We start from the raw sequence: 18,846 nt of genomic DNA on the forward strand, positions 1-18,846 counted from the left end.
CACCTCTCTGGTGGCACAGCAACATCCAGCCTACTTCCTTGCTGTTTAAAGGCCATCTTTGCTCCACATTTGGACCTTTCTCTCTTCTCTTCCCAGCTCTGAAGGTTGCCTTCAGTGGCTTCCTGGGGCCAGCATGGCAGAATCGCCAATCTGCTTATCCTCAGATGGACCTTCTCTCCCTTGAAGAGGCGGTCATTGTGATAGTTTGAATCCTGGCTCTGGTCCTTGGGAGTGCCCCTTAAACACGTCACTTAACTTCCCCAAGCCTCAGCTTCTTCATTTGGATAACAGGGTGGCATAACATTAGCTCCGGCTGGGCTGTCAGTGTCATCCCATTGCCAGGCCCCACTCCAGGGACCCTGTGTCACCTTGGTGGTGATACCTGCTCAGCACAAACGGGCATTTGGATTTACAGTTATGAACTTCAGGAGTAGAGTGGGGAGGGGAACCATTGAGACCCCCTGGTCTGTCCAGCTCCAGCCGCTTGCCCCTAAAAGGGCTCCTGACAAGGGCAGGGAAGCCCAATATTGACTTGGGCTCACCCAAGAACTAATCAGAGTTGCCACAGCAGGTTTAGGAGATGGCATGAACTGTCTCTTAGTTATGAAAGGCAGGGATCAGGCGGAGTCTGGAATGGGGAGACAGGAAGTATGCGGAGGACAAGGGAAGTGAGGGGATAAGAGAACAAGTTTTGAAGGGAGAGAGCAGAGCCCACAAAGTAATGTCCAGACAGGCCCCTAGAGTGAGGTGGCCAGTAAGAGAGACCCTGGAATGGAGAAGAGGCTGACAAAATTTAAAAAGACGTTACAGCAGCCAATCCTTGGATTTAGCTCTTTCCTGTCTTGTGCTGTAATGGCCCTCCAGTACCTCAACCTTCAGAAAAGGCCTGTTACACACCACCTCCTTGCGTGATGCTTGTTTTAGGCATGAAGGACCATGAGGGCTTCCTTCATGTTTGTCTCAGAGTCACCCCAGGAAATGAAAACAGCAGGGCAGGAGGAAATGGAATGGCCAGAGGGGATGAGGACAATCAGGCAGGACTTGGAAGCAAGAGTGGATGAGCAAGTCCACAAAATTCTCAGAAATGTCTAAAAGAGGATTGTTTCTGTGTGCAGTCGGATGCAGAGTGAGGGCACAAGTTCTTCTATTTGGATATTAAAGGAAAGGGTGACTCTGGACAGCTGGAGGACTTGGGTACATGAGGGTACCTTGGATTTTTAAATATTTACACAGGATGGGCAAATGAAGTAAGGAAGAACTCAGCTTTGGAAAGGCGTCCCTGCTCCAGCCTGTTTCCACCAGCCTTCAAAGTGTGGTCATTTACTCACTCAACAAACACAGGCTGTTCTGCTCAAATGCAACAGTTGAATTCCTAAGACATCTTGATCTGGCAATAATTGTGTTGTAAACATAGTAGTTGCAATGAGAAGAAGGGGAGTGGCGGTTAGAGACTAAATCAGAGGTTCTCAACTGGCTGTATGTTAGAATTCTCTGGGGAGCATTTCTTTAAATGCTGATGCCTGGCTCTGCTCCCAGAGATTCGACTAAATGAGTCCGTGGGATCCAGGCATCCATTTTTTTTAACGCTCCCGCAGGTGATTCTAACACGCTGCTCGGGTTGACAACCTCTGGACTAGGCAGTTTCAAATTTGCAAATACATATTATTTCTGCAGGGATTTCAATAATACTTTTAACAGTATAAGTGAATGGCCTTAAATCTGAAACACCCCAAGGAATCAAATCTAGCTCCTGCTGAAGACAAGGTTTTTTTCCTGGAACCTCCTGACCTTCTTATCACCTTCCGTGTGACTATACAGCAGTACCTGGCCTCCCCCCTTCTCCTAACCTTACTCCTGGACACCAGACTTGTTCCCCTCTAATTTCTCAAACTCCCTGCCAAGACCGGGACTAGGATGAAGCAAGCGAGGCTCTCAGGGCGCAAAAGTTAAAGAGGCACTCACTCTCAGGCTCAGTCAAGTGCAGGGTCAGCACCTGACAGTGGATGTCTTCTTAAATCTTGTGCCCTGGGAGCCTCCTTGGCTTACCCAGTCCCAGCCCTGTCCCCCCCGCCGCCACCCCCCGGGGCCTACCTCACCTGAGCCTTCTGGTATCTGTGACGGTGAATCAAATGGTCAGCTTAGAGACCGAGCAGAGAGGGCAAATGAGGGGAAAGGTTTGGCAAAGGAGATGAATTCAATTCACTTAAGGGAAAGAGAACAAAAGTGATCTTAGGCTAGGGTCTGAGGAAGGGTACTTTTGTGGGGAAGGGGTTTGAGGAAAAAGGTGCTAGAGTCACTGCAGTGAGAAGGAAAAGGGAGGAACTAAGCAATATTGTTGGAAACTCTGTCCCTTTCATGACGACAAGGATGAGCATTGGGGTCACTCTGATATTCCTTTCGGTTGCATTTACCATGTCCTTGGGTCTCTCTGACCTCCTCCAGGAAGACCTGTGGGGTCAGTGTTTAAATGAAGCCGAAGTCACCAGCCAATGGCCTTGGTTGGAGTCTGTCAGCATCAGCCAGAGTTGGCAGGGCGCTGAGCGTCTCTTCCAGCTCTGTCCCAGGAGAGTCAGATGGTCAGAAGTGGGCATGACACTGCCTGAGGTGTTTAAAAGCCAGAGTGGCAGAGTGTCCTGGGGCTGGGCAAAGAGGGAGAGGGTACAAAGGAGTACAAGAACGCTGTCTCCTCCAGAAGGTTTTAACCCTAACTGGATATTGAAGGAATTATTGTTGAAGCCAGGTGGTGGTACATGAAAATTTGTTATACTATTGGTGGGGTAGTGGTTAAGAGCTACAGCTGCTAATCAAAAGGTCAACAGTTCAAATCTACGAGGTGCTCCTTGGAAACCCTATGGCGGTTCTACTCTGTCCTATAGGGTTGCTATGAGTCGGAATCGACTGGATGACAATGGGTTTGATTTTCTCTCCTTCCGAATATCTCTATTTCAAAATAAACAGTTAAAAACAACAACAAAAAAAACTGTCTCTAATCCCTGGCTGCCTTGGGGGCACTCCTGCCCACGTGGGTTTTGTAGTGCTTTTCCCCATTCCGGGCTCTTCCCATTTATGGAACATCACAATTGTGTCCTTTAGGAAGGCTTTGCTTATCATGACTGTGGTTATGGCTCCACAGAGCCTCTAAATCCCACACAGCTTGTACCCCTTTCAGCCCAGAGCCAGCACCCAGGACTTAGTATGGCAGGTCCTCAGAGAACATTTACTGAATAAATGAATTAATTAACAAAGCCACCAATTAGTTGATTTGAATGAAGAATTTCTCACTCCCATGTCCTGGTGTGTTCAGTTTTGTGGTACCATCAGTATCCTCCATTGGGCTGGGAGCTCCCAGGGGCAAAGAGAAGGAATTTGTCTTTGGATCTCCCATGGCACACAGTAGGTGATTAAGAAGTACTTTGGAAATCTTTTGGAATTGCCTAGAATGGAGATGTCGGTGAACACAAGCAATGCCAAGAGGAGATTCTACTTAGGAGTACAGAGCCAAGATTACTATGAGGAAATTAAGTATTTGAAGGCTCTCTGAAAAAAGAGCCATGAAGACTCCGAATCAGCAGATGCTTTAAAAACGACATTTAAAAAACATACCTTGCTCATGGATAGGAAGACTTAGCATAGTAAAAATGTCTATTCTACCAAAAGCCATCTATACATTTAACGCACTTCCGATCCAAATTCCAATGTCATATTTTAAGGGGATAGAGAAACAAATCACCAATTTCATATGGAAAGGAAAGAAGCCCCGGATAAGCAAAGCACTACTGAAAAAGAAGAAGAAAGTGGGAGGCCTCACCTTACCTGACTTCAGAACCTATTATACAGCCACAGTAGTCAAAACAGCCTGGTATTGGTACAACAACAGACACATAGACCAATGGAACAGAATTGAGAACCCAGACATAGATCCATCCACGTATGAGCAGCTGATATTTGACAAAGGACCAGTGTCAATTAACTGGGGAAAAGATAGCCTTTTTAACAAATGGTGCTGGCATAACTGGATATCCATTTGCAAAAAAATGAAACAGGACCCATACCTCACACCATGCACAAAAACTAACTCCAAGTGGATCAAAGACCTAAACATAAAGACTAAAACGATAAAGATCATGGAAGAAAAAATTGGGACAACCCTAATACAAGGTATAAACAGAATACAAAACATTACCAAAAATGATGAAGAGAAACCCGATAACTGGGAGCTCCTAAAAATCAAACACCTATGCTCATCTAAAGACTTCACCAAAAGAGTAAAAAGACCACCTACAGATTGGGAAAGAATTTTCAGCTATGACATCTCAGACCAGCGCCTGATCTCTAAAATCTACATGATTCTGTCAAAACTCAACCACAAAAAGACAAACAACCCAATCAAGAAGTGGGCAAAGGATATGAACACACATTTCTCTAAAGAAGATATTCAGGCAGCCAACAGATACATGAGAAAATGCTCTCGATCATTAGCCATTAGAGAAATGCAAATTAAAACTACGATGAGATTCCATCTCACACCAGCAAGGCTGGCATTAATCCAAAAAACACAAAATAATAAATGTTGGAGAGGCTGCGGAGAGATTGGAACTCTCATACACTGCTGGTGGGAATGTAAAATGGTACAACCACTTTGGAAATCTATCTGGCGTTATCTTAAACAGTTAGAAATAGAACTACCATACAACCCAGAAATCCCACTCCTAGGAATATACCCTAGAGATACAAGAGCCTTCATACAAACAGATATATGCACACCCATGTTTATTGCAGCTCTGTTTACAATAGCAAAAAGTTGGAAGCAACCAAGGTGTCCATCAACGGATGAATGGGTAAATAAATTGTGGTATATTCACACAATGGAATACTACGCATCCATAAAGAACGGTGACGAATCTCTGAAACATTTCATAACATGGAGGAACCTGGAAGGCATTATGCTGAGCGAAATTAGTCAGAGGCAAAAGGACGAATATTGTATAAGACCACTATTATAAGATCTTGAGAAATAGTAAACCTGAGAAGAACACATACTTTTGTGGTTACGAGGGGGGGAGGGAGGGAGGGTGGGAGAGGGTTTTTTTATTGATTAATCAGTAGATAAGAACTGCTTTAGGTGAAGGGAAAGACAACACTCAATACATGGAAGGTCAGCTCAATTGGACTGGACCAAAAGCAAAGAAGTTTCCGGGATAAAATGAATGCTTCAAAGCTCAGCGGAGCAAGCGCGGGGGTCTGGGGAACATGGTTTGCGGGGAGTTCTAAGTCAATTGGCAAAATAATTCTATTATGAAATCATTCTGCATCCCACTTTGAAATGTGGCGTCTGGGGTCTTAAATGCTAACAAGCGGCCATCTAAGATGCAGCAATTGGTCTCAACCCACCTGGAGCAAAGGAAAATGAAGAACACCAAGCCCACACGGCAACTAAGAGCCCAAGAGACAGAAAGGGCCACATGAACCAGAGACCTACATCATCCTGAGACCAGAAGAACTAGTTGGTGCCCGGCCACAATCAATGACTGCCCTGACAGGGAGTACAGCAGAGGACCCCTGAGGGAGCAGGAGATCAGTGGGATGCAGACCCCAAATTCTCATAAAAAGACCAAACTTAATGGTCTGACTGAGACTGGAGGAATCCCGGCAGCCATACTCCCCAGACCTTCTGTTGACACAGGACAGGAACCATCCCCGAAGACAACTCATCAGAAATGAAAGGGACTGGTCAGCGGGTGGGAGAGAGACGCTGATGAAGAGTGAGCTAATTATATCAGGTGGACACTTGAGATTGTGTTGGCAACTCTTGTCTGGAGGGGGGATGGGAGGATAGAGAGAGAGGGAAGCAGGCAAAATTGTCAAGAAAGGAGAGACTGAAAGGGCTGACTCAAGAGGGGGAGAGTAAGTGGGAGTAGGGAGTGAAATGTATGTAAACTTATATGTGACAGACTGATTGGATTTGTAAACGTTCACTTGAAGCTTAATAAAAGTTATTAATAAATAAATAAAAAATAAAACAACAGGCTACTGGGTAAAAAAAAAAAAAAAAAAAAGACATTTAATTAGAGCCCTTTCCGGCAGGCAGCCATCCACAGACAAGGCCGCACACAGCCGAGCCCTGACACGCACCCATTTCAGCTCCTCAGACCCTTTTACTCCTTGATTAGTCCTGACGTCCTTGCCTTTTATCTTCCCTCCGAGCCAAGGAACCCCAACAAGACACCCTTGAAAGCACTTCGATGTGGTCTGAAATATGTTGGTAATTAGTGTAATGAAACCCAGGAGGAATTTCCTTAAACTCCTCCCCATGCTGAATTTTAAGAACTAATAAGAGCATCTTTATCCTAGAAATAAGCCTGCTTCCCCCACCCTTAAAGGCTTAATCTTCTGCAGAAAATGAGATAACCACTTTCTTTCTAAAACCACGTTCCCCATCCCCACCCCCCCCCCCCCCGGCCGAAGCTAGTGTCCCCCCATGCTGTAGGCGGGACAGGGCATCTCTCCACTCCCCCATGGGCTGAGAGTCCTCGCCAGGGAACTTGGGGGCAAGAAACCCACTGGAGATGGCTAACCTTGCAGAGTGACACTTTCTGTCTTTTCTATCCAGTTACTGTAACAGGCAAATTTGGAGGTTCTGCCTAAGTCACACTCCTCACTCTGAGAACTGCCCTCACCCCAAAGGGCCCCCACAGCCATGTCCATGCTACATGGCTGCACTGTGCTTTTTGTACACCCCTCACCAGGGCCGATCACGTCCTGTGAACAGCTGACCAGCTGGCCCCTTCAGGTTCCTGTTCTAAGAACTTACCCTTGGGGCTGCCCCTGTGGGTGGTTTGAACTAAGGACACAGAAACCTAGGAAAGGGGTGGCAGCCATGAGTAGCCAGGAGCATGGTCAAGAGAGGCAGGGAGGAGAGGAGAAGGAAGAAAATGGCAGACAGAACCAAGATAAGAGACCCAGTGGCCCCAACAAGGAAGAGAGAGGCCAAGGGCAGCTGCCTTCTTCATGGGCACCAAGCCAAGAAGCTACTGGCTTACTCTACTGAGGTTCCATGAGTCTTGGTGACCTCCTTCAGACCTAGTGTGGGAGGATTCCTGCTACTTGCAACCAAGGTCTGGCCAAGAGAGTTGTCCTGCCAGCCACCACTCACTGCTGGTCCCATAAAGCCTGGAAAGTCACTTCCGAATTTTCCAAGGAACAGCAGCCACGTCCCTCTACCTTGCTCAACAAATGAAGACTGGGACAAAACCAGCTCTGGTCCATAGGCTCCACACAGAGAGCTGGTGGGAGACCCCAGCCCGGATTAACCACTATGCAAAGAAAAAAAACCCGTGCTTAGGGCACCAGGGAAGGGGGCCACCACAGAGTCCCCTCCAGTGATCATGCCCTTAACTCTTTCACTGCCACACTCCACTTACAGTCAAATTTTTTGTAATTTCTTTATCTGCCCTGCTCGAATTTAACCTACACTGTTTTTTTGTTTTTTAATCTTTGGCATGGTGAGTGACTGAAGTTTAAAAGTTTGGCTTGAAGGAGTCATCAGATATCACATGAGTGATGAGAGTTCACTTCCTTCATATGTAAGTATGGCTGGCTGCGTCAGCTGGTATTTAATTCATTTGCTGATTTTGGTGCTGGGCTCTTACACCCTTGATTTTAAGCAATGGAAGGGCTGAGGGCACCACGGTGGGGCTCTGTGTAGGATATCAGTTGGGTTGAATCCTGCCCATGCCTGAGCAATTATGTAACCTCCACAGGCCTTGGCTTTTTCATCAGTTGGTAAAGCGGTGAGATTGGGGAGTGGGGGGAGGATGGGAGGAGGCTTGGAAAGTGCTGGGCACATAGCAAGTGCTCAACAAACACAGCGATCTTTAACAGTGTTCTCAGCTGTCTCCCTCACAGACATGACACAGCCTGAATCTCAGTGAAGAAAGCCCAAAAGGGCACATCCCTGCTTATGCTTCAAAGGTAATTCTGAAGAAATACTTTTAAGTTTCTATTTGTATTAAGGAGTCTGGTGACATAGTGGTTAAGAGCCACAGCTGCTAGCCAAAAGGCCAGCATCTTGAATCTACCAGGCGTTCCTTGGAAGCAGTATGGGGCAGTTCTACTCTGTCCTCTAAGGTTGCTGTGAGTCGGAATCAACTAGACAGCAACGGCTTTGGTTTTTGGTTTTAGCCAGTACAAATGGTTAATATGCTCAGCTGCTAACGCAGAGGTTGGGGGTTTGAGTCTACCCAGAAGCACCTCAGAGGAAGGGCCTGGAGATCTCCTTCTAAAAAATCAGTCTTCCAAAACCCTGTGGAGCACAGTTCTAATCTCACATTCATAGGGTCACCATGAGTTCGAACTGACTTGACAGCAACTGGTTGGTTATTTGTATTAATGAGAAACAACATGATCAAGCCCTTTTTTTCCTTTCAGAAAAAAATGTTTTTCAAATATAGAGCTGGTAGAATTTTGAAACGGAACACTCGGTGCTCCTGGGATGCTCCAGCACAGACCTGCATGAGCAGGGCAGAGTACATGGGGGACTGCCTGGAGAAGGCAGACAGCACTGGACTACAGGGTGCTTGGGGCTACAGAAGCAAAATGCCCCTAAGGTACAGCACACAGGGGTCTTTCCATTCTGGGGACAGCTGGACGGCTGCCATTTAAACTCCCAGCCCAGCTCAGCCCTGTGTGCCCTGGTGCAAGCCATCAGTACACGTCTGTGGAATGAAGACTCACCCATCCTCATATACTTTACTTAGCTGACTTGAAGAAGGAGTAAACCTGAATTGCTACATCAATACAAAGCAGTCTCCCTCATTCTATGAATCATCTTTTCCCACCATATACACCTCATCTGCATCTGCCTGCATCTCATTTTAAACTCTTTCATGTGATCCAAAAGGAGATGGAAACTAGCTGAGCTGGGCAGGGGAAGAGGGCTGGCCTTGGGAGCTCTGTCACTGTTGAGGGTGGGGAGGGCAGTCCTACCTTGGATTTCTGATAGTGCCTTGTGGCTTCAGCAGCCAGCTGGGAAAACTTTTTTGCCATCAAGTTCTCCATGGTGAGGAGATTGCTGTTCAGATGTTTGCAAAGCCACATTGCCTGGAGAAAGAAAAGAGGTAAAGAAAATTTCAGTCAAAGCTGTGAATATATTAAGAGAACTATATTCAAATGCCTAAGTTCTTCCATATTCCACTAGAAAAGGTTGGCCATGTTGGGGAAGGCACAGTTAATTCTGGCTGGAGGGAGGGCACTGAGTAAGACAAACCCATAAAGTACCTTCCAGCCAAAGAATTCTGCTTGTATATCATCTCTTCTTCACCCAGCCATTGACCTTTAATGGAGCTGAAAACCTACAAATGGGCTGTGCTTTTTGACTACCCTTGGCATGATTTTTCAAGCTCTTTGTACCACAAATTTCCAGCTCAAGAGAGGTTTATAACATGAAATGTGAGGAAACGACCAAATATGGATCACAATCCACATTCCATGTTCATTTTTCTTAAAGTATGGGAGATGAAGTATTCCAGCCAACTGAATATTTAGTTGACAATTACTATCAACACCCTACATGTGAAGAATAAATTTTAAAGACTAATAATGTACTAAAACGTTCTTAACACCAAAATTATGCTGATGATCAATGCAGCATCGGGATGACCTGAAGGCCCTTCCAGGTCCCCCGGGCTGGTGTGAACCTTAACTCTCTTTGTTCTCTGTGCTGAGACTCAGCAGGAAAAATATCCAAAAAAAAAAAAAAAAAACCCTTCAGGGCTCTCCATTTGGATTTTACTACATATCATTTTATCATTGTAAAATTAGGATCTGTGTGTCCCTCACAGGCGGTCAGGGGCAGGGACAGCAAATTCACCAATGTTGGTGCTTGTGGCTGAAACACCAGCTGAGAGCTGTCGGGACCTGATCTCATCAGGGACTACAAACCCGATTGCCTCAGCCAAGTTGGGACTTGAAAAAGGAAGGTCTCTGGTGCTTGGAATCACAGACACTTCATTAATTCTACCCAGCACATCCCCACCAGTGATCCAGAGAAGAGCTAGAACTAGGAAGGAAGCAAATATGTTTCAGAGGATCAAATATCTCAAAGACAAAAGAAAAGCCCTTTACCAAAAGGAGACCCTCCCACTGAGCAACCTGATTCTTCTTTAAAACATAATTCCAATAAGCTTGTTGTCTAAATGCAGAGTCTGGTGTTCCACTTTCCAATATCAGAATCACCTGGGCAGCATTTTCAAACTAGTTTCCTGACCCCAACCCACGTGATTCTGATTCAGTAGATCTGGAAGGAAGTTCAGGAACTGCCTAAGTTATCTAGTGCTCCTATAACAGAAATACCACAAGTGCATGGCTTTAACAAAGAGAAGTTTATTTTCTCACAGTTTAGAAGGCTAGAAGTCTAAATTCAGACCACTGGCTCTAGGGGAAGGCTTTCTCTGCCAGCTCCGGAGGAAGGTCCTTGTCTCTTCAGCTCTTGCCTCCTGGTTCCTTGGAGATCTCCACGTGTCCTGGCATCTACCTTACTTACCCCATCTCTGCTTCTCTCTGCTTGTTTGTTTAATCTCTTTTATATCTCAAAAGAGATTGACTCAAAATATATCCTACACTAATCCTGCAGCATTCACATAACAAAGACAACTCATTCCCAAATGGGGTTATAACCACAGGCATAGAGGCTAGGATTTACAACCCATATTTTGGGAAGACACAGTTCAATCCATATCATGAACCTCCAATTTTCAAAGCACCTTGGGTAATGCTAATGATTGGCAGTACTGGGAGCCCTGGTTTCTAGCAGTAAAACAAGGAGAGTTGTTGGACTCAGCTGGGTTGGCTACATAAAAGAGTGAAAGTTGACTCCCTGATACTGAGGAATTAAATTAAAAAATTACAGAGAGATAAAAAGGTGGATGCCAACAGCAGTCAAGCATACTTTCTTTTCTAGTGCACTTGGAACATTCTCTAGAATAGACCACATATTAGGTCATAAAGCAAGCCTTAGCAGAATCCGAAACACTGAAATATTACAAAGCATCTTCTCTGACCATAAGGCCATAAAAGTAGAAATCAATAACAGAAAAAGCAGGGAAAAGAAATCAAATGTTTGGAAACTGAGCAATACCCTGCTCAAAAAAGACTGGACTATAGATGTTTTTTTTTTTATATAGATGACATTAAGGATGGAATAAAGAAATTCATAGAATCCAACGAGAATGAAAAAACTTCCTATCAGAACCTTTGGGACACAGCAAAAGCAGTGCTCAGAGGTCAATTTACATCAATAAATGCACACATACAAAAAGAAGAAAGGCCCAACATCAAAGAATTATCCCTACAACTTGAACACATAGAAAGAGAGCAACAAAAGAAACCCTCAGGCACCAGAAGAAACCAAATAATTAAAATTAGAGCAGAATTAAATAAAATAGAAAACAGAAAAAAAATTGAAAGAATTAACAAGATCAAAAGCTGGTTCTTTGAAAACATCAACAAAATTGACAAACCACTGGACAAACTGACAAAAGAAAAACAGGAGAGGAAGCAAATAACCCGAATAAGAGATGAGATGGGCAATATCACAACACAACTAATTGGAATTAAAAGAATCACATCAGATTACTATGAAAAACTGTACTCCAACAAATTTGAAAACCTAGAAGAAATGGATGAATTTCTACAAACACACTACCTACCTAAACTAACACAAACAGAGGTAGAACAACTAAATGGACCCATAAAGAAAGAAGAGCTTGAAAAGGTAATCAAAAAACTCCCAACAAAAAAAAAAAAACCCTGGCCCTGATGGCTTCACTGCAGAGTTCTACCAAACTTTCAGAGAAGAGTTAACACCACTACTACTAAAGGTATTTCAGAGCATAGAATAGGCCAGAATACTCCCAAACTCACTCTATGAAGCCAGCATATCCCTGGTACCAAAACCAGATAGACACCACAAAAAAAGAAAATTACAGACCTATATCCCTCATGAACTTAGATGCAAAAATCCTCAACAAAATTCTAGCCAATAGAATTCAATGATGTATCAAAAAAATAATTCACCATGACCAAGTGGGATTCATACCAGGTATGCAGGGATGGTTCAATATTTAAAAAACAATTAATGTAATCTATCATATAAATAAAACAAAGGACGAGAATCACATGATTTCATCAATTGATGTAGAAAAGGCATTTGACAAAGTTCAACAAGCATTCATGACAAAAACTCTCAGCCAAATAGGAACAGAAGGAAAATTCCTCAACATAATAAAGGGCATTTATAAAAAGCCAATAGCCAACATCATCCTAAATGGAGAGAGCCTGAAAGCATTCCCCTGGAGATCGGGAACCAGACAAGGATGCCCTTTACCACCACTCTTACTCAACGTTGTGCTGGAGGTCCTAGCCAGAGCAATTAGGCTAGATAAAGAAATAAAGGGCATCCAGATTGGCAAGGAAGAAGTAAAAGCATATCTATTTGCAGATAACATGATCTTATACACAGAAAACCCTAATCCTCATGAAAACTACTGAAACTAATAGAAGAGTTCAGCAGAGTATTGGGATACAAGATAAACATACAAAAACCAGTTGGATTCCTCTACACCAACAAAAAGAACATCGAAGAGGAAATCACCAAATCAATACCATTTACAGTAGCCCCCAAGAAGATAAAATAGTTAGGAATAAATCTTACCAGAGATGTAAAAGACTTATACCAAAAAAACTACAATACACTTCTGCAAGAAACCAAAAGAGACTTACATAAGTGGAAGAACATACCTTGCTCGTGGATAGGAAGACTTAACATTGTGAAAATCTCTATTCTACCAAAAGCGATCTATACATTTAATGCAATTCTGATCCAAATCCCAACGATGTTCTTTAATGAGATGGAGAAACAAATCGCCAACTTCATATGGAAGGGAACGAGGCCCCAGATAAATAAGGCATTACTGAAAGAGAAGAACAAAGTGGGAGGCCTTACTTTACCTGATTTTAGAACCTATTATACCGCCACAGTAGTCAAAACAGCCTGGTACTGGTACAACAGCAGATACATGGACCAATGGAACAGAATTGAGAATCCAGACATAAATCCATCCACATATGAGCAGCTGATATTTGACAAAGGCCCCAAAACAGTTAAATGGGGAAAAGACAGTCTTTTTAACAAATGGTGCTGGCATAACTGGATATTCATCTGCGAAAAAATGAAACAAGACCCATACCTCACTCCACGCACAAAAACTAACTCAAAATGGATCAAAGACCTAAATATAAAATCTAAAACAATAAAGACCATGGAAGAAAAAATAGGGACAACGTTAGGAGCCCTGACACATGGCATAAACAGTATAAAAACATTACTAAGAATACAGAAGAAAAAGTGGATAACTGGGAGCTCCTAAAAATCAAACACCTATGCTCATCCAAAGACTTCACCAAAAGAGTAAAAAGACTACCTACAGACTGGGAAGACGTTTTTAACTATGACATTTCCAATCAGCGCCTGATCTCTAAAATCTACACGATACTGCAAAAACTCAACTACAAAAAGACAAATAACCCAATTAAAAAATGGGCAAAAGATATGAATAGACACTTCACTAAAGAAGACATTCAGGTAGCTAACAGACACATGAGGAAATGCTCACCATCATTAGCCATTAGAGAAATGCAAATCAAAACTACAATGAGATTGCATCTCCCTCCAACAAGGCTGGTATTAATCCAAAAAACGCAAAATAATAAATGTTGGAGAGGTTGTAGAGAGACTGGAACACTTATACCCTGCTAGTGGGAATGTAAAATGGTACAACTACTTTGGAAACTGATTTGGTGCTTCCTTAAAAAGCTAGAAATAGAACTACATACGATCCAGCAATCCCACTTCTTGGAATATATCCTAGAGAAATAAGAGCCTTTACACGAACGGATATATGCACACCCATATTCACTGCAGCACTGTTTACAATAGCAAAAAGATGGAGGCAACCAAGGTGCCCATCCATGGATGAATGGATAAATAAATTATGGTATATTCACACAATGGAATACTACACATCGATAAAGAACAGTGATGAATCTGTGAAATATTTCATAACATGGAGGAATCTGGAAGGCATTATGCTGAGTGAAATTAGTTGCAAAAGGACAAGTATTGTATAAGACCACTATTATAAGAACTCAAGAAATAGTTTAAACAGAGAAGAAAATATTCTTTGATGGTTATGAGACGGGGGAGGGAAGAAAGGTGGGAGAGGGGTATTCACTAATTAGACAGTAGATAAGAACTGCTTTAGGTGAAGGGAAAGACAATACAGGTGAAGTCAGCACAACTGGACCAAACCAAAAGCAGAGAAGTTTCCTGAATAAACTGAATGCTTCAAAGGCCAGTGTAGCAGGGGCGGGGGTTTGGGGACCATGGTTTCAGGGGACATCTAAGTCAACTGGCATAATAAAATCTATTAAGAAAACATTCTGCATCCCACTTTGGAGAGTGGCGTCTGGGGTCTTAAATGCTAGCAAGCAGCCATCTAAGATGCATCAATTGATCTCAACCTACCTGGACCAAAGGAGAATGAAGAACACCAAGGACACCGGGTAGTTATGAACCCAAGAGACAGAAAGGGCCACATGAGCCAAGGACTACATCATCCTAAGACCAGAAGAACTAGATGGTGCCCAGCTACAACCGATGACTGCCCTGACAGGGAAAACAACAGAGAACCCCTGAGGGAACAAGAGAGCAGCGGGATGCAGACCCCAAATTCTCGTAAAAAGACCAGACTTAATGGTCTGACTGAGACTGGAAGAACCCCGGCGGTCATGGCCCCTAGACTTTCTGTTGGCCCAGGACAGGAACCATTCCCAAAGCTAACTCTTCAGACAGGGATTGGCCTGGACAATGGGATGGAGAGGGACGCTGGTGAGGAGTGAGTTTCTTGGAACAGGTGGACACTTGAGACTATGTTGGCATCTCCTCCCTGGAGGGGAGATGAGAGGGTAGAGGGGGTTAGAAGCTGGCGGAATGGACACAAAGAGAGTGGAGGGAGGGAGCAGACTGTCCCATTAGGGGGAGAGCAATTGGGAGTATGTAGCAAGGTGTGAGAGACTGACTTGATTTGTAAACTTTTACTTAAAGCACAATAAAAATTAAAAAAAAAAAAAAAGACGAGCGGATGGATGGAAGACAGATAAATATGTCAGTTTGTCGTACTGTGGGGGCTTGCGTGTTGCTGCAATGCTAGAAGCTATGCCACTGGTATTCAGATACCAGCAGCGCCACCCATGGAGGACAGGTTTCAGCTGAGCTTCCAGACTAGGAAGAAGGACCCAGCAGTCTACTTCTGAAAAGAATTAGCCAGTGACAATCTTATGAATAGCAGATAAATAGAACAGCATACTAATTCTGGAAACCCTGATGGTATAGCAGTTAAGAGCTACAGCTGCTAACCAAAATGTCGGCAGTTCAAATCAACCAGGCACTCCTTGGAGACTCTATGAGTCAGTTCTACTCTGTCCTATACGGTTGTTATGAGTTGGAATCAACTGGATGGCAACGGGTTTGTTTTGTTTTTTTCGTATACTAATTCCAAAAGTATAGCAGATGCAGGTTATTTCATGCACCGATCGGCCATCTTAATTCCTTTCCAGAATAAAGCAAGGTGTCAGTTACTGAGACAAAGCAGCCTGCCACATCATACTGACCTGTGACCAGGGCTCATAGGGATGACTCAGTCACCAAGGAAGGGTTCACTGATGCTTATTAACCAGGCTTTTAAAAGCCAAGGTTAGAAAGAGTTCTATCTCAGATGATTAAAATTTTAACAAGTTTTAGCACTTAAAAAAATGAAGCTTAAGGACTAAAAATGTAGATGGAATGAAGCATACAAGCTTCGAGGCAGTGGTTGCCTTCTGGGAAGGAGAGACAAAAAAAGGGGGTGAGGTAGGATGGGGGTACTGGCTGTATCTTTAAAGTTATATTTTCTTTAAAATGAAGAGAGATCAATCAAAGCAAAATGGAAAAATGATAAATTTCTGTAATACCTGGGTTTGGAGCACATGAGTATCTATTATCCTTCTCTGATTGACGTATTTCATAATTAAAACTTAAGAATGGATCTCAGGATTCCATACCAAGAGTCTTTGAGATGCATATGCTGTTTGACCCAGCATTTCTACTTCCTAGAAATTTACCCTAAAGACCAAATGAAGACTACACTCAGGGCTGAATTTCTGGCAGCTTTTTGGAGGTAGCTGGGTGGATGGAGAAGAGAGTGACTGATATTGTTAAAACCACCCTTTCCTCATTTAATTCCAGCACCAATCCTTGAAAGGGAAACATGGTCCCCCATTGCAAAAGGCATGGAAATTGAGATTTAAAGAAATGCAGTGAAACGTCCAAGTCGTCAAATACACATAAGGCAGAACCAGGATGCAGACCCAAGATTTCTGGCTCTAAATGTAATCCCTCCTCCCCACTGAATAACCAATGCTGTCTTTGAGTAAAACAGAAGCTGAGAATTGGGGAAAAGAAAGAGAGTATGTGGACAGTGTACATGTAGCCATGGAGAAAACTCTGGAAGGTATGCTCCAAAATATTAAAACAATGCTTACCTGTTAGTTGTTATTATTATGATGGGGGAATTATATTTTTGGGTTTTTTTTTCTGTTTTATTTTCTAGGCTTTTTTACTAGGAACACATGCTACTTTCTGTAATAAGAAAATAAGTTAGGAAGGAGGAGAAGGAAAAGAAGCAAAGCTCAGTTGCACTGAAAATTCACTGAGGTGCAGAGTCTCATTCCAGCTCTATAGAATAAATGAGATATTACAGCATTATAACACTTAATATGATACACTTACTATAGTTGTTTTCCCCGAGGCAGGTGGACCTAATATCACAATCTTCGGCACTGTGGAATAAAAAAATGTGAATGTCACCACTTGGTATGACAAAGCAGCCTTCCATGTCTGCAGCACTCTGGGTGTATTTATTTCTTTCCTCCCCAGATTTCATTTTCTGCTCGTGACACAGCCATTTGTAACCCAGCAGCTCAGAGATGCTCTCCCCATAGAACACACTCTCTGTGTTTAGAGAGGTAAGCGATCACTGAGATGGTTTATTTTTCTGTCTCCAAGGGGACATGGACACGGTAACTTGTTTGCCAAACTAATAAATATCAAGAACAATTGGGATTTCAAACACCATAAAGCATTTTAAACAGGGACTTTGTCTTGGGGATGCTCTCTCAAATAAAGCTGTATTTTATTTAAATCGACCTTCAAAGCATTTTTTTATATTTATGCCTTTTTATTTAGCAAATTGTATTTCCCATCATTTTACAGAAGGAAGTAATGGGAAAAAGCCTGGAGCGTGTGGACCAGATTTATAGAACCCAATATAGGAAAGTCTGTTTTCAAATATGGGCATTTCTATGCAAATGGAAAAAAGACTGGCAGCTTACTTCAGTGTTATAGTGCTGGCTCTGGCATGTTCCTGCCCCACAGAACTCCTAAGGTGGCCACCAGACTGAGTAGGTACTGGCGATTGGAAAAGAAAAGAGCACCATCTTAAGAAGAGCACTAGAAGATGTGTGCATTTGGGTCAAAATGAAGGAAACAAGATGTGCTGTCTGGACAGATGGGTCCACGCTTCCTGCCGAACGCCATGTTGGTTATGTCACCTTTCTCCCCTACCAGTGGAAGGGAAGCATACAGAGGCAGAGGGCAGGGAAACCAGACCTGTGCCTTTGCCAAACTTAGTCTGGCCACTGGCCCAAGGGTATGGATAAACAGATGTCCATTCCAACTCTCTTGAGCCTCTAAGTCTACGTGTAGAGCCCATTTCTGCCAGGCCACCAGGAGGGAATCTCATCCATGCAAAGGAAGTGGGACATGCATGTCCTTCTAGTTCTGGAGCAGACACAGAGAAGGAAGTAGACAGTGTCCTTCTGGTTGGTGATTAACTGTCTGCACACCTCCCCCCAGCCAGGCTGCTTGCATTTAAATAGACCTATGTCCAAACTCATAGCATTTTCTCATTTTCAGGGAAAATCTGGAGAAAAAGCTCAAGATAATTCACTCATTCATTTCAAACACTCATTGAGGCCTTTTCTGAGCTTGACACTGTGCTGGATGCTGCTAAGGAACGCAAGATGGACCACAGTCCCTGGTGATGAGTAAGGTAATTATGCTAGAAGAGAATTGAAAATGAGCAAGTCATCCTTTTTCCCCCAGTATCTGGCAAGGGAACTGCTCTCTCCTGAAAGACATGAAAGGTTGAGGACACACATCGTGACTTTCATTTTTATGTGTTCTTAACTAATTGCTATAGAACATCTTGTTGTTCTCTATATTTCTATACATTTCTAAATCTGGTTCATCCAACCCACTAATATGCAAAATGTAGGTAACTTACTTCTTTGCAGCCCAAAGCTTTTGCTGTTGGTGGAACATGAATCAAGGGACATCAGAGGCAGGAAGGCCCTGGATAAGGCAGCACCCAGAGCACCTCCTCCAGCCTAGGCTACTGCCAGGGAAATACTGTGATATCCAGCTCAGCAAACTGTTGCAAACACTTTTCTCTTCAGGCTTAAGCTGCTTCCCACCCACCACAGTATGGTGGAAACAGCAAGCCAAAGGTCTCTGTGTCCCTTTGAGTCCCCCTGGACCTCTAGGGGCATGAGCTCAAAAGAAGGTTGGGACATGTCCTGGTCATTGCTACAGCTTTGCCCTCCAGAGCCTGGAGATCACTTGATCTAAGAAGTCTTGGACTTGCACATTCTTCATGTAGATGTTTCCTCCACATTTCTACCTTGTCACCTGTC

The 18,846-nt window shown here is 43.5% G+C and overlaps 1 protein-coding gene across 9 annotated transcripts in view; it reads right to left on the reverse strand.

Moving 5' to 3' along the window:
• Nucleotides 1-18,846, reverse strand: part of AK8 (adenylate kinase 8) — a 219,116-nt gene that overhangs the window by 191,959 nt on the left and 8,311 nt on the right. For 8 of the 9 annotated variants that reach the window (XM_049895181.1, XM_049895184.1, XM_049895180.1 and 5 more), the window contains 2 exons: nt 16,883-16,932; nt 8,986-9,099 (listed from right to left, as the gene is read on the reverse strand). In XM_049895181.1, the coding sequence (XP_049751138.1) occupies nt 8,986-9,099; nt 16,883-16,932 (164 nt within the window). Of the gene's footprint in view, nt 1-3; nt 521-8,985; nt 9,100-16,882; nt 16,933-18,846 lie in introns of those variants that run through there. The other variant, XM_049895187.1, reaches the window with a different exon arrangement.

This window comes from Elephas maximus, chromosome 9, assembly GCF_024166365.1.
Source record: "Elephas maximus indicus isolate mEleMax1 chromosome 9, mEleMax1 primary haplotype, whole genome shotgun sequence".
Taxonomy (NCBI): domain Eukaryota; kingdom Metazoa; phylum Chordata; class Mammalia; order Proboscidea; family Elephantidae; genus Elephas; species Elephas maximus.